Raw genomic sequence first — 14512 nt, 5'->3', positions numbered from 1 at the left:
CGAGACGGCAAAGACGCCAGACCCGGGGAAACAGATGGTCTATTATTATTTGACATCTAAATCCTCACGACTTCGACCCTCGCCCGTTCAAAAACTTTATGCAGAACACTTCTTTCCGACTTCTCTTCCTCAGCCAAAATGCGGGGGTGCAACGAGATCTGAGAATATGTTCCTGCGGCCTTCCGCTTGGACAGCTGGCCCGGATTGATCACCATCACGCTATCAACGACCTTAACTTTGTCAGCTTGGAACACATATGAGGCTATCATCGGAATTGGTCATACCTTCACAGACGGGGTCAATATGCTGGGCAGGACAAGCACGTCAGGCTTGACTTGCATCCATTCACCCAGCTTCAAATATCCGATATCCAAACACGCTCCTGTGGCTTTGACCACACCATTGCTTGACAGTTTATCCCTTGACATAGGCGGGAACAGCGGAAAGAAATGCCTCTGCTCGATCAGGTAGCCTGGCAATCTGGTCAGGAGGTCTGATCCGGCGCCGTGGGCTACTTGCTCGCGACTGAGCTCGTATAAAATATCTTGGGATGAAATGCCAATCACCACTTCATTCAAAGAGACATAGCATGGATTTGGCAGCATGGTAACTTGCTTGGGCAAAGAAAGATCTTTCCGCGGAGGCCGCTCCTGTGGCCAACTGACGTGCTTGGTGATTACGTCCCGCACGCTGGGGACAATAAGGACACAGATCCCCGGCACAGCTGAGCAGAGGCGTTGAAGGGGTCCAGAGATCCACAAACGGAACAGTGCTGTGAGACTCGCTTCCTGGTCTAGACCCCGAACATCGGGCAAGTCGAAATCTCCTGCCGCAAGCATGGGGTGTTCGATATCAAGGAATGGACCGTTGAGAATGAGGGCATCAACCATGTTTTCGGCCGCTTTCTCACAGAGTGCTTGGAAAGGCTCGAAGTCGAGGTTGTCATCGGCCGTATACGGCCCCGAGGCAAGCATGATGTTGAGAGTTGACGAGGTAGAATCCTCTGACACTCCAAGTTTCTGGTTGATTTCCTCGATCTGGCTCGGGACAGACGAGGGCATGGGAAGCTTGGGAACTGACAGGACCTCTTTGACAGTGAAGTAGAGCCCAGAAGCATTTGTGCCTCGCACGGCGACGATCTGCCCAGGAAAGAACTGGTAGGATGGCAAGGTATCGACTTTCAGAGGGACCCGCAACCCGGCGCCCATCCGTCTCGACATCTCTAGCACCAACGACGCCGAATTGAGTTTCCCCTCCGCGGTATCGGAAGCGATCCTGCCCACGGCAATGATCTCACTTGTGCTTTGAGCGGCTGCGTTACCAAAGGCCGAATCTTCCAAGTTGTGGGCTTGCTGAATAACGGCCATAAAATCGTCGATTCGGTCGTCCAAGACCTCTGACGCGTCCGACAAATGCATGGCCATTGGTTTATACGCGAACTTCTTGTAGTCGGAGCGAAGCACCATACGGAGACGGGCTTCTGAGAATGGGGCGATGGGTGCCTCGGCCGAGGCGAGATGATCGTTCAAGATTTCGACGATCTGCCCTGCGTTCTGTCGTTCAGAAAACGGGAAGCCGCTGATATCAACGTCAGCAATCATATTCACATTCTTCACATTTTTATGTCTGCGCAGGGGGAAGATATCCATACGCAGGTCCGTCCATCTTGCTTCCTTTCGCCGGTGTCTTTGTCTTGCTTGTAGTCTCTGGTCGACTGACCTTCCGCGGCACGGGGGAGTCAAAGTCTGCTTTTCGTTTGACGCTGCCATTCCGTCGCGGGACTGCGTTCGGCGTGAGTTCATCGAGCCTGTTTCCTCTCTCGTCAGTTCTCTTCTCCGATGGTTCTGTGTGCTGTTGAGACCACTGGGGTCTGCTGTGTTTTCCAGCACCGCAGAGTCACACCTGGCACCACTTACATGCCGAAGACGTCTCCATTGGCACCGGCCCTTGGAGTAGCATGCACCGCAGTCTTCCTCTCGGACTTGACGGCCGACTTCTGCGCGCGATCCCCGCGCTCGACGCCATCCTGCACGTCTTTGGCGAACATGCGTGCAGTTTCGAGATCGAGCTTAGTCTCCTCGCCCCCCATCTTCATACAGTACACCTCCCATTTGATGAATAGTTCGTCGGCCGTCAGAGAGTGCAGCCGCAGCGTCGATTCCAGCACCCCGAGGATATCGGGTGCAAGCCCGCGGCCGGCAGGGTCGAAGACCGCGTTGAGATTCTCTTTGGCCTCCGTCATGGCTGACGGAATATACTGGAGGGAGTCGTATGGTGCGGTGGAGGCTCGATAGTGGTGTTCAATAACAGCATTGAATTGCTCAGAGTTGCCAGTATCTCTAGTAGTAATTGTCCTTGACACGGTACGGAGAGTACAACAGTAAACTGCGCGCGACGCGTCCAACCACGTTGGGCGCGCTGGTAACGTGTTAAGTGGGCTTGGCGGGCAGTCTTGCCGCTTGGGCTAGGAGACCTCCTCACTCCTCCTGGTGCCGCCTGAAAATGCTCAACCAGCCACGAAACCAGTGTCAAGGAACGCCAGGCAGGCATCTTGCTCTGTGCCTTCTTTGCCGTCGTCATCACCATCGGCCTCAATCAGGCCTATGGCGTCTTTCTCAGCTACTACTAGTATCTCGCCGACGGAAGCAGCCCGAAGGACCTGTTGCTTCAAGTCTCGAGCAAGGCCATGCCGGCCTTTATAGGGACCTTGGGTTATGGACTGACCTCAGCCTACCTTACCTACAGTAAGCCTGCAAGGGTACTTGAAGCCTATAGGGGAACTTGAAGCCTGTAAACGGAGACGGGCTCACGCACCTCCAGGGCGATGAAGCTCGTTTCTGGTCTCTGTTGTCCGACACATGCCACGACTCATGTTGTGCATTGCGAGGACCACCAACCTAAGGCGAGACGTTCATCTACATCTACATATATGTACGTGTACATGTAGCTACTAGTTCCCGAAGATAATATCTTCACCAGATTAACAACCGTGGGGATATCTTCATCAGCATGACAACCGTGAGGATATCTTCATCAGATTGACCGTGAGGTCCAGTAGTCCGGGAGCATCGAGTCCTCGACTTGCTGAGGGCGGAAGCAGAGACGCGGCAAGCAGGATGCGATGTATCTCATAGATAGGAGCCCTTGAAAATGTAAAAGTAGCTACTATGTGTGTTCACGCATAATGATGCTCGTTCTTGCCAACGCCAATAATGACCAAGATCTTCGATCCCATCTCGACATGATCACGCTTAAGTTCAAAAATGCGCTGATGACGCTTCACACTGCTCGGGGGAGTTGGCAGAAGACGAGCTATAGCAATACGATTTCTTTTCTCTCAAGCCACTAGGTCTTCCTCTTCAATGAGCCAAGGTATATTTTGCTCAGTCTCTTAGCCGGCCCTCTATTCCCTAAGAAGCATTACCCAGCTCGAGACCATTGTCCAACCAAACGCCCAGTCATACATAACAACGCCAGGCTATGTTGTCCAACTAAGTGGAAATCATCGTCATCGTCAATGTCAGGTCGGATTCGTTTCCTCTTGTCCTTCCACCAGCAGATAATGTAGGATATCACTGAGCGACAAAATACCCTTGAGGTAATTGTTGTCATCTACTATCATCAACCGATGAACTCGGGACCTCTTGATCGTCTCGAAGATCGTGTCCAGACCATCCTCCAATGAGCAGCAATATATCCCTGGATGATTCGGTGATCGCGCTGAGAGCACTTTGCCGACGGTCCATGTGAGGTTACCGTAGTCTCCAGTCTTGAGAATCCCGATAACGTCGACGGCTTCGAAAACATTCAGGAGAATGCCTGGACCGAGTCAGCAAGGGTGCTCCACGAGTTTGATGGGGCAACGTACCCTCGGTGGTAACAACAGGGACACTCGATATGTTCTTCAAAACCATTTCGTCTACAACATCCAAGACAGTCGTGTCCATGGTGCAACGAACAATATTCCCGTAAGTTCCGAGTTTAATCATCGCAAGAGGTTTCCTCAGCACTTCGGTCTCTTTCACGTTCATGGCAATGAACTTGAGAATTCTGTACTGAGTAATGACACTGGTGACCATTGTCCTCTGGGTATCGCTGTCATACGATACTAAGGGTATTCGACGGGCACGAGAGACGAGTTGTTGTCGCAAAGCATCATAAAGGATTGCTTCGGGCGAGGCTGACACGGTCTCAGGAGGCTTGACATCTAGGACTTTCTCGACATCTTTGTCTTCCATCAGCTTCGAGCTCCGCACAACAACGTCACGTTTTAGATTCACCTTTCAAGTCGCTCAGTAAGAGCTTATCCACATCTTTCAACTTGTCGGCATGGAGATTATAATATCGAACAACATTCAGGTAGTCGTTGACTGTGAGCAGACCGGCGTAGGTGGAGGTGGAGGAATCCCACAATGGGGCAGAGACGATGCCTGCGATATTAACACGATGCCTTTTGGCCGGATGTGCATCCCACGTACCACATTGAACCAAAATGTTCAAGCTCTCTTTGACAGTGAGCCCGACATCAAGCTCGATGAGCCTGAAGCTCAAAGGTAATACATCGTAGCAGTTCCGAATTCGCAGAAAGTCTCGGATCGCCTTCTACCCGGAAAATCAGTGTCCACGCAGAGTTTGGTGGGTGTCAGAGATGTCCTCTTACCAAGCCAGCTCTTTGATCACGGTCTATCGGCCGATCCGGCGGCGTAGTAGGGACGGTTGTTCGAGATGCAGCTTTGGGGCGGAGCAAATCTGACGGTCGGACAAAGATGCTCTCGTGACCCTGGGGATGGGCTGCGTGCGCAGTGGAAGGAAGAGGGTGATTCGCAGAAGTCGACGGTTCGTTTGACGGGGAGGGTGTCTGGGTCACCTCGGCGTTCTCTACCATGGTGACTGCTCAAACGGCATCTTTTGTTCCTTCGAGGGGAGCGTTCTTTGTCTCGCACAGGCTGCGCTGGGGTTATTAGAAATGCTGAGGAGGGATGCGTGACAGTGCCAAAATGTGGAGAAGGCGGGCAGCACACGCTGGCTGAGGGCGAGAGGGAGGCGGAAAGGTCGGGGCAGTCAATGATGATCGCTGGGTCCCCATCGAAATGCAAGCAAGAATTGGCTTATCCGCTGGCGGACTCAGTCCTTAGGCTTCGATCTGGAGATTGTCCTCTGGTTGGTTGGACCAGACGGAGGGACGTTGGATGGCGAGGACGGAGTAGGGAGATGATAATAATAGACGGTGGCTGCATTTGCTCCTGTCCTAGCCTGCGAATTCCACCTTCGCAGGCTTCCCAACTGCAGATTTGGCATGTGATCTTCCCAGCAGCATATCTGTACGGAGTACGAATACATGTGCGCAGTTTTGTCAGCTTCGCCCTGAATGGTTGGTTCTCACATTTATTGTCTATCACTATGCCCTTTACAATCTGGAACTCCTAAGGTCTCTTGAGGCAGAGCTGCAGAGAAGTCTACCCAAGGACCGTTGCTACCCTATCCCCTGGAATTAGCTGCCTGTACTCCGTACATGCCCTCAACTCTATGCTGCGGCGACAGCCCCAGCATTCGCTGCCGCGTCCTCCTTCTCCCGTTCGGCTAGACTCTTTTCTGCTCCCTTGAGGTAAGCTTCATACTCACCAATCCTCTTGCCTCCCTTCACCCATCTCTCCCAAGCTTCCGACCTCTTCAGGTCACACAAGTCATTGAGGGCCGGCCAGTATTCATCATGAACGTACTCAAACTCGACATAACCCCCACTCTCTTTCAACAGTTGCTCCCTGGGTACATGCAGACCCATGTCTTCGTTGAACCGGATCTTCTCTCGTGTCACTGGGTCGATGAAAGGTGTGATCAATTTGAAGAAACCCGAGATGTAAAACGGGACATTGGCCACCAAGGCGCGGCCGAGGCGTTCTGGGTAATGATTCTGAAGGATATGCAGTGTTTGCCTTCCCTGAGACAAGGTTGCACCTTGTCCGGCCTTTGTCTCCGCGAAGTTGATGAGCAAGGCCAGCGTCTCTTGTCCAGCAGGCATCAGATCAATGGCTCGTTCGAGCATGAACACCAGATGCTGGATTTGGCGTTCACTTCGCTCGGTGTTCTGCTTGGATGGTCTCAAGTATTGGCACGGTCTTCCGCTATTGTCCCAGCCCAGAATCAACTGTTTGCCAGTGGCATTTTCAATCGAGATGTAATCCCGCGTCAGCTTTGCCAGCCCATATTCGCGCCGCCAGATCAATGTATTCTTCAGCCTAGTTTCAGCTTGTGCCACATGCCAGGTCGTAGCTCTCAAGTAGCGCAAGAGACAGTCGCGAGTGAGGAATATTCGTTCCGAATCGGTCAGGGGCGCTCGCTTCGAGCCTTTGGCGGAAGTCTCTGGTAGTTCGGTCCACGTTGACACATTCTTCAGCAACGTTGCATATTTTGTCTTTTGCTCATCTGTCAATGGGGGTCTTGCAGCAGGCTTCGCAGTCTCGAGAGGTTCGGCAAGGGGTGTCCTGATGACTCCATCGGCAGAGCTGCGTGGCAGACTCAGCGTCTTTTTAGGAGCTGCAACGGGGGGGTTGTCGGCGGTTTGTGCAGGTTCGTCGCTGATCCGGAGCTGGTTCACACTCGACGCGACTTCAGTGGCCGCCTTTTCAGGATCGGTCGATCCATCCAGAACGATTGGGCTACTCGATACCTCGGCGGCCATGCTGGCTGTAGGGAACACGTACTCCGTAGTCTGCGGCCAGAGAACAGAGAAACAAAAAGGTCCGCTCAAGACCCTGGTTGGGCGGCTTACATTTTGGGATGGCTGCAGGTCGTTGGGAAAGTGCAAATGGGCTCCTAAGGCTGCGCGGAACTCCTTGAGCCGGCCGAGCTGATCGATGGATCCTAAGCCACAGCACCAACAGCCACGCTGCTCCTGACGCCGCATCCAAGAATTCATCCGCCTCCAACGATCAGATCGACTAGCTGACTTATTAGACCAGTATTCCGTATTCTACTTTGTATCATTGAGTCTTACTTCTCGTCTTGTAGTCTCTACTTGTCCGATCGCAACTCCATGTTGACCTAGCACCTTCAACTCAGCAATTGCTGCTCTCGTCAGCCTCGTCCTCCGCCACAAGTGTGAAGATACTGTGAAGATACTCTAACAGCCATCAGCCAGCAACTACCTGCACACTGTTGGACTGTCTGTCCGCATGCTAATCATTTCGCCCCCGCTACTGTCTTCTTGTATCGTTTCGGGGGCACTTGCGCCATCGGAGACGAAAAATTCGCTCGATACCGTTGACCTCTATTGGTGACTCTGGACCCAACGTCAGGATGAGTTGTCCATTTTCCTCCGTCATCTTGGCCACACGAAGTTGAAAGGTGTCGACCCAGTTAGGTGGAATACTGATCTTTGCATGATGGAGGAGTGTCTGCCGGTTTCCCGGCTGCTCATCAAGATAGAATGGCCCGCTATACGCCATTGTTTTCTTTCCTGCGTTGGCAAACTCCTGTGCTGTGGCTCGTAGCCAGTCTGTTTGGTAAGGCTGGACGTAGTTCCATTGCAGCACAGCTGCCATGTAGCCGTCATGGCTGTACATGATCTGCCCTTTGCACGCCTGGCCCATGGGGTAGACTATATCGTCGGCATCGTCGATGTCGGCTGCGGTGAACGACAGGAGTTCCCAGGTCCCCAACAATCGAGAGAGGAAAGATGGCATGGTCAAGCAGAATCAAGTTCCTTGAAAAAAAGACACAGAAATGTTTGTAGACGGAAATAGAGAGATGTACAGGCTCATGAGGTTTGAGAAAGGGAGAAGCCCTCCAACATATAGACATTTTTTGTTTGAAGGATGCAAACAACGGCAGGAACGAGATGATGCAGCGCGCCTTCACCCAAGAATACGCTGGACGATGACGAAGCATCGCATTCAGTCAGTTACGGCGTCCACAGACCAGGGAAGAGTCGTGGAGACTGTGATATTTCGACTCGCACCTGACACATCCCCGGTGAGTCTTGTCTTGAGCGGAGCGGAGGAAGTCAAGTTCGATGACTCTTTTGAAGGAGTATGCATGTCACTATCCAGGGCATTGAGCAACATATCGGTACTTGTAGCGTAGTCCCTGGGCAGGGAAGTACCTTTCAAACTACTATTACCTAAGGTACCTATTGTCTGTGCCAGTGGTGCCGGTGTCCGCAAACTCGACTAACCACTCTGTAGATTGAGCTGAATTCCAAGGCTAAGTGCTCTTTCTTACTTAGAACTTAAAAGGGAAACCATTAGGAATTTGGGGAGGGTTACCTCCTGCGTTCGCCTCGTCAGCACGAGATTGATTGCCAACTCGTTCGGGACAACAGACGCTTGCAGGACGAGGCTGATGCCCTTTTTCGCACATGTTCTTCATTCGTACGCATTCCGCGACCGCAGATCGTCTCGGATGGTGGAAATGGTCATTTCGTGATCGGAGACTATGGGTTTGCTCTGCAGCGGAGTGGGACGGAGAAGTAAGTGTGCACTGCTTGTGCGCAGGTTCAACATCTCTCACGCGACTAGTAGGAGATGTCATATCTATAAAATCTATAACTTGACCTCTGCGGGCCTGTTCTTGCTCTGCAATGCCTCTATCACCTCAGTGGCCCCGCGCTCTCCGCTCCTCACGGCTCCTTCCATATACCCCTTCCAGACCACACTCGTCTCTGTTCCAACAAAGTGGACATGACCAAAGGGCTCTCGGATGGCATGGCCGACGGTGCTCATGACACCCGGGGGAGTGACGGGACAGGGACAGCCTTTACTCCACTCCTCCTTGCTCCACTCCTGCTCGAAGACTTCGACTGGAGCATAGATCAAGTCTTTATCCACGCCGGCATATATCTGCGCGACATGGGCAAGGATCTCGCTGCGACGCTGCGCAGCCGGAAGCTTCGACCACTCGCGGCCCACGTTCGCCACGGGGAAGCAGGTCAGGGCGAAGACGCCGTTCTCGGTGTCGGACGTGTCGCGGATCAGGGTGATGGGTCCAGCACCGTTGCCTGTTTTGCCGTCGGCAGCAGTGTTGAAGGAGTGAGCAAGGCCAGCCAGGCCGGCTGCGGTCCACCAGGGTGCCGCATAGACCAAGATCACCTTACTGAAGTAACCCAGCTTGGTGGACGAGGAGAGTGCCAGTTTGGCGCCGGTGAGGGCTGGGCTGAAAGTGATGTCCCTATATAACGGGGTCGGCACCGAGACAATGACCTTTTGGCTCCGGATCGTGAGGTTGTTGGCGGTTTGGACGATTGCCCCTGCAGCGTTCTGACGGATCGAGGATACGGGGCTAGAAAGGATGACGGACCCGGGGGTCAGGAGAGAAGCAAGGCCGTTGGCATAGGATTGACAGCCTGTGTTCAATGTGGCGAGAATGAGTACGGGGGTCAAATTGTCGAAGAAGACAGGAGACGGGATACTGGGTTACTCACCGGTCTTGGTTCGAAGATGCTGTCCGCCATGCTTCCCGTCCGACCTCATCTGCACGAATCCGCCTCCGCTCTTGCAGTAGTGCAGGAAGTAAAGGGCACTGATCTCAGATCCATCGATGCCGACCATGGCGCGAACCCAGAGGTTGGCATATTCCACCGTCTTCGGAAGGGCACCTGACTGCTTTGCAAACTCTTCGAAAGTCATCGAGTCGTAATGTTTGCCTGCTATCCAAGGCTTCTCTATGTCAATGGTTTGACAACGGGCCTCAACCAGATCTCGAAACGCGGCGAAATTGTCCAGTTCTTCTTGACTGTCGAACTGCGCCAATGTCAATCAAGCTGGATCCTTAGGGTTACAACGCTTTGGGGATTGATGACCTACCGGCGGCAGTTGCCCAAAAGGAAACCGTCCGTGGTCCTGGAGGACGCAATCGCCTTCAGTTGTCTGGACAATATACTCCAGCCCAAACCTCTGGCCCAGAGCCCACATCTTGGACTGGTTTGTGTCGTTGATCCACGCGCCTCCAAGGTCGACGACGCTCTTGCCGTTGGCCGTTGGCACCGTCCACGTCTTCCCCCCAACGCGATCTCGGGCTTCGAGAACGATGGCGCGCAAGCCTGCTCGCTGAAGATCATAGGCCGCCTGCAAGCCACTCAATCCAGCCCCGACGACCACCACGTCGACGTTCTCCACCTTGCCAGGAACCAGCGGAAGCAGCGGCGCCGCCAATGCGGGATCTCTCACGGCGGCGACCGCCTCGATCTCGAACAAGAACTTGGGGTTCGCCAGATACGGCACCGGTACCAAGGCGGTGGCCGGCCGGTGGCCTTGCAGCCAGTCGAAGATGAGGGCGGCATGTGGTCTGTTGTTTGGGTCGTAGTTGACAATATAGTAGGTCAACTTCAAGACGTCCCGGGGCGTGGCGCCTGAGGCTTCCAGACAATGGCCGAGGTTGACCAGGCTCTGTTTGATCTGTTCCACGTACGAATCAGATATGCTACCGTCACCGTGCTGGCCGACCATGCCAGAAGTGTAGATGACTCTCGCTGGGCCGACGGTGTGGCCGACATGGGAGAATGGTCCCGTGCTCGCGATGGCCGAAGGCTTCAGCGTCTTGATGGCGGAACTGGTCGCAGGCATCTTGGAGGCTTGGTTGACCGGGCGTGTGATAGTGCGGACCGGTTGAGATTACAGCATCAGCTGGCCACTCTCCCTGTCAAAGCATCGCTTCTACTTTATAGCGACGGGAAGGCGCCGCGACAGGGTCGCATGGGGTGGATAGGCGGAAATCTCGTGTCTCGGCCTCTGTTGTGCAGTGGGCTCCATCACTGTCACCGACTGACGGCTGGATGGCCGTGTTATCAGCTGCCACAGTCTCCGTCTCATCTTTGCGCTCAGTGAAGCCAGCAAAGCCGACGCGGCGATCTATCGCGGCGTTTCGGCAAAATCAAAATCAAAATCAAAATCACTAATTATGTAGGCCTTTAAGCCCCTAAGCCCCTAGCTTGTACGGTCATGGTCCCACACGAGGCACGAGACACCGAGACCCAAGATAGATCTGCCCGACTGACCACGACCCTCTTTTGCCATCACCATTATCATCAAGGCATCTTCTCCTCGGCCTGTACTCGGTGCTTCACGACAGGGAGGATGAAGGCTTGTAGTGATGCTTTTACACCAGGCAGGACGAAGGCTTGTGGTGATTTATTTACAATCAAAATGATACAGCTATTCATGCTTGATCATCTCAAGCGTGTCAGGGGGCTTAGGCTAGCAAGTCTAGATCGGCCCTCTTCCACACAACTAAGTGTATCTATGCAGCTCCTCGGGTTCTCTCTCCTGATCTCCTACAGTATCCGTACTTCCTTTGGGCTCCAGGATCCGAAAGCAACAGGACCAGCAAAACCCTTCCTTGTTCGTTTCTGGGGTTCTCTCCCTCTCCGTCCAACTTGATCACCTACAATATCAGTAATCCCCAGGCTAGTACTCCGTCCAACTTGGCCACCTATCAGTGGTCCCCACCCCAGGCTAGTTAGTAGATATACCTGAATTTGTCAAGCCGACCCTCAGCAATGGCGGCCTCGGCCTCAGCGCCTTCAGCAACACGAAGCTCCTTCTCGTCGAGTTTCCTGTTCTCCCTCTTCAGCAATGTCCGGAAGACAAGTGTTGTCGCGACGGCGCATAACAAAGCTATAGCCTCGACGGTGCATGCCATCCAATAGCGAGGAGCTTGATCGTCTGGATAGATGTAGCCGGCAATGATGTTTCTAAGATGAGAATTAGCGGGGGAAGCAAGAGAGAAATAATGGGGAATGGGAGGGGGAGGCTAGAGAGAAATAACAAATAATGGAGGGAAGAGGAAAGGGGAGCAATTTACCCAAGTTGAGAAAGCATATTCACAAGAGCAATGGCTGCTGCACGCTTTGGCGCTGGTCGAGGAATGCAATTTGAGATCCTGAGGATGAGTTGGTCAGCCATATGCATGTATGTATGGTATCGAGTGGTTATGGTTGCGGTAATTGAATTCTCTTCCATGCGGTTGTCGTCAATTGAATTCTCTTATCCAGTGATAGAATTTTCCTTCTTCTCCCGTGCAGTGCAGAAAAAAAGCTTACTTACCATGCCAGATTACAGTCAAAGGCGATGTAGACCGAGCAAGTGACCAGGAACAGCGAGAAATACCGGGCACCGGTGTTGAGAGAACTGGCCAGGATGATCAGTCCAACACAAGTGATGCCGATCGAGCCCAGCATGTGCCATGTGCGTTCCTTCTTGATGTCTGCGTGATGACATCCATAGACGCTGGTGGCGAACGCGAGAAGGTATGGTGGCACGATCAGAGCATATGTCACCTCTATATCAAGGGGGGAAGCCCCAAGTTTAGCGAGACATCCGCTGAATTGCAAACACAAATATTAAGAAAAAAGGGAAAAGGGAAGCTGAATCACCCACAAAAACATCAAGAGAAAAGGGAAAAGGAAAAAGAAAAACGGGAAAATGCAAGTCTGATATATGCGAGGAGCGCCACACTCACCTCTGGAGAAACCTAGCGTGCCGACAACGGTAGGATAGAAGACGACAATACCCGCGCCCACAGTCAAGAAGATATGGTTCCACACCAAAAACCAAGTCTTGTAGTCTTTGACGGCCAGAACAAAGCCCTGCCACATGGTGACATTGTCCGATTGGGAATCATCCACCACGCCGACGTCCTCGATCAGGCGCCAGATTGCGATGGCGCGTTCCTCGCCCTTGAGCCAACGTGTGTTGTGCGGGTAGTTTGGAAGCAGGAAGACGGCGATGATGGCGAAGCCAAAGGTCATGCAGGCTTCGATGATGAAGAGCCAGCGCCAGCTTTCGAGCCCGTGCGCGCCATTGAGGTCGGTAGTGACTCCTAGGGCAATCAAGCTTCCGAAGGCTGGAAAGAATCTAGTCAGTAATGGTGGGAAGAATCTCGTCAGAAATGGTTGTTGTGTTGTGGTTTATCGCAACGCAATCTTGGCTAGGGGGGCAGGGGCACGGGCTTGATTCACCATTGCTGAGCATGTTTCCGCCGAAGAGAATGGCACATCTCATGGCCATCTCTTTCCTTGTATACCAAGACTAAAATGAGATGGAACGTCGACCGGTCAGTTGTTGTTGGGAGAGAGGGAGGGAGGGCGAGAACTCACGGAAAGCAGAAAGACTGCACCAGGGAAAAACGGGGCTTCAACAATCCCGAGGAAGAATCGGACGGTGACCAGGCCAGTATAGCCCTGCACGGCGGCCGCGCAGCCAGATACTATGGCCCAGATTCCCATCCAGAAGGGCTGAGATCAATTAGCTTGTGATTTCAAGGAGCGACTTTCTTTTGTTTTTCCAAGTCAAGCTGGGAATGGAAAGGATCAGCTCACCAAGTAGAGCGACGGCTTGGATTTGGACAGCATGAGATTGGAGGGAACTTGAAACTAATCCCACTTTGTTAGCCATGTAAGACGGGAGGGGGAATGGGGAAGGCATTCGACTTCATCAGCCATGTAAGACGGATAGGGGAAGGGGGAAGGGAAGACGGCAAGGGGAAAGGGGAAGGGTATCGACCATCTGAGACTTACGAGGCAGTATCCCACGTAGAGAATGGAGAGACAAGTTGCGCTTGACCCGGTGTTAGCGAGCCATCTTCATGAAGCAAGTGAGACTTAGGACGGACAATTGGGTGCTGGTGAGATTGAGGTCTTTTTGGATACCAACAATCTTTGTAAATCCTAGAGCATTTCGATCCTGATATGAAAAACAGTAGGTTCGCGTCAGCCAGCAGTTCTTTGTTCTTTATTCTTTTTCACGCATTGAAAAACCACGACCGGGACTGACGCATCAACACGACCGGGACCGACGCTCTGCGACTCGACTCACGATATAGTTGAGAATGTAGAAAGCCAACAAGGTCGGGAACAAGACCAAGTCCAGCTTCCTCTTCAGCTTTTTCTCGACCTGGGCCCGTCTCTCGGGAGACATCTGTGCAACCATGGCCGCCAGTCCAGGATCCGTGCCTTGGTTTGTCCACACGACTTCGAGTTCCGAGCCGGCGCCAGAGCCGTCGACTTTGGTGGCGCCTGCGTCGGCCGTCTTGCCACCCACGTCGGGCTCGACGACCGCCGTTTCAGTTTTTGCTTCAGACGACATCCTCTGATGATTCTGGGGTGGAGCAAGCCTCGCTGATGATTCCGGGTGGGAGTAAGTTGAAAGTAGAAGTCGATCGAAGGGATTCACAGTAGAAATCAGTCAATGGACTTGGGAATAGATGATACAGTCTCCTTGGGTAATCTGCACACTGGTGAGGGACTTGGACTTCGGCATAGATGTTCTAGTCCGTTGGCCGCTCCCAGGGCAATGGCCTAAATGATATAGACTTCATGATCGTGCAGTCGTTTACTCCATCTTCCTGGCTGCTACAGTACGAGCCGCCATGTCGGAGATAGAACCATGTTGGAAGGCTTATCTTGCGTGAAGCTGTAGCGACGAGCAGGACAAACGAACAAAATTCCATGGGGTACGACCCGATAACACCTGTGGATCTCGGGCCGTTGGTGTTTCGGCGTTTCGGTGCTTCGCTATCA

General features: G+C 52.9%; 6 protein-coding genes across 6 annotated transcripts; all 6 read right to left on the bottom strand.

Annotated features, from left to right (window-relative positions):
- Positions 1-56: 56 nt before the first annotated feature.
- A1O3_04915 (DNA polymerase alpha subunit B) lies at positions 57-2242 on the bottom strand (the record flags this gene model as incomplete). Its single annotated transcript, XM_007735043.1, has 4 exons — positions 57-230; positions 285-1578; positions 1652-1807; positions 1917-2242. 4 exons carry the CDS (start codon positions 2240-2242, stop codon positions 57-59), a joined length of 1950 nt encoding a protein of 649 aa, XP_007733233.1.
- Positions 2243-3520: 1278 nt separating this feature from the next.
- On the bottom strand, positions 3521-4885 carry A1O3_04914 (uncharacterized protein; the record flags this gene model as incomplete). The annotated part of the gene is made up of 5 exons (XM_007735042.1): positions 3521-3819; positions 3869-4225; positions 4281-4430; positions 4479-4602; positions 4661-4885. The coding sequence occupies 5 exons, from the start codon at positions 4883-4885 to the stop codon at positions 3521-3523; spliced, it is 1155 nt and encodes a 384-aa protein (XP_007733232.1).
- Positions 4886-5524: 639 nt separating this feature from the next.
- Positions 5525-6679, bottom strand: A1O3_04913 (uncharacterized protein; the record flags this gene model as incomplete). The annotated part of the gene is made up of 1 exon (XM_007735041.1): positions 5525-6679. The coding sequence occupies one exon, from the start codon at positions 6677-6679 to the stop codon at positions 5525-5527; it is 1155 nt and encodes a 384-aa protein (XP_007733231.1).
- A 514-nt stretch (positions 6680-7193) lies between these two features.
- A1O3_04912 (uncharacterized protein) lies at positions 7194-7682 on the bottom strand (the record flags this gene model as incomplete). Its single annotated transcript, XM_007735040.1, has 1 exon — positions 7194-7682. The coding sequence occupies one exon, from the start codon at positions 7680-7682 to the stop codon at positions 7194-7196; it is 489 nt and encodes a 162-aa protein (XP_007733230.1).
- Positions 7683-8540: 858 nt separating this feature from the next.
- Positions 8541-10559, bottom strand: A1O3_04911 (uncharacterized protein; the record flags this gene model as incomplete). Its single annotated transcript, XM_007735039.1, has 3 exons — positions 8541-9340; positions 9419-9737; positions 9801-10559. 3 exons carry the CDS (start codon positions 10557-10559, stop codon positions 8541-8543), a joined length of 1878 nt encoding a protein of 625 aa, XP_007733229.1.
- Positions 10560-12034: 1475 nt separating this feature from the next.
- A1O3_04910 (uncharacterized protein) lies at positions 12035-14078 on the bottom strand (the record flags this gene model as incomplete). The annotated part of the gene is made up of 8 exons (XM_007735038.1): positions 12035-12273; positions 12454-12837; positions 12953-13022; positions 13091-13228; positions 13313-13366; positions 13511-13550; positions 13606-13676; positions 13809-14078. 8 exons carry the CDS (start codon positions 14076-14078, stop codon positions 12035-12037), a joined length of 1266 nt encoding a protein of 421 aa, XP_007733228.1.
- Between the last annotated feature and the right edge of the window lie 434 nt (positions 14079-14512).

The sequence above is a fragment of the Capronia epimyces genome (genome assembly GCF_000585565.1).
Source record: "Capronia epimyces CBS 606.96 chromosome Unknown aczIQ-supercont1.4, whole genome shotgun sequence".
NCBI classification, from domain to species: Eukaryota; Fungi; Ascomycota; class Eurotiomycetes; order Chaetothyriales; family Herpotrichiellaceae; genus Capronia; species Capronia epimyces.
This window is presented reverse-complemented; position numbering and strand designations above follow the sequence as displayed.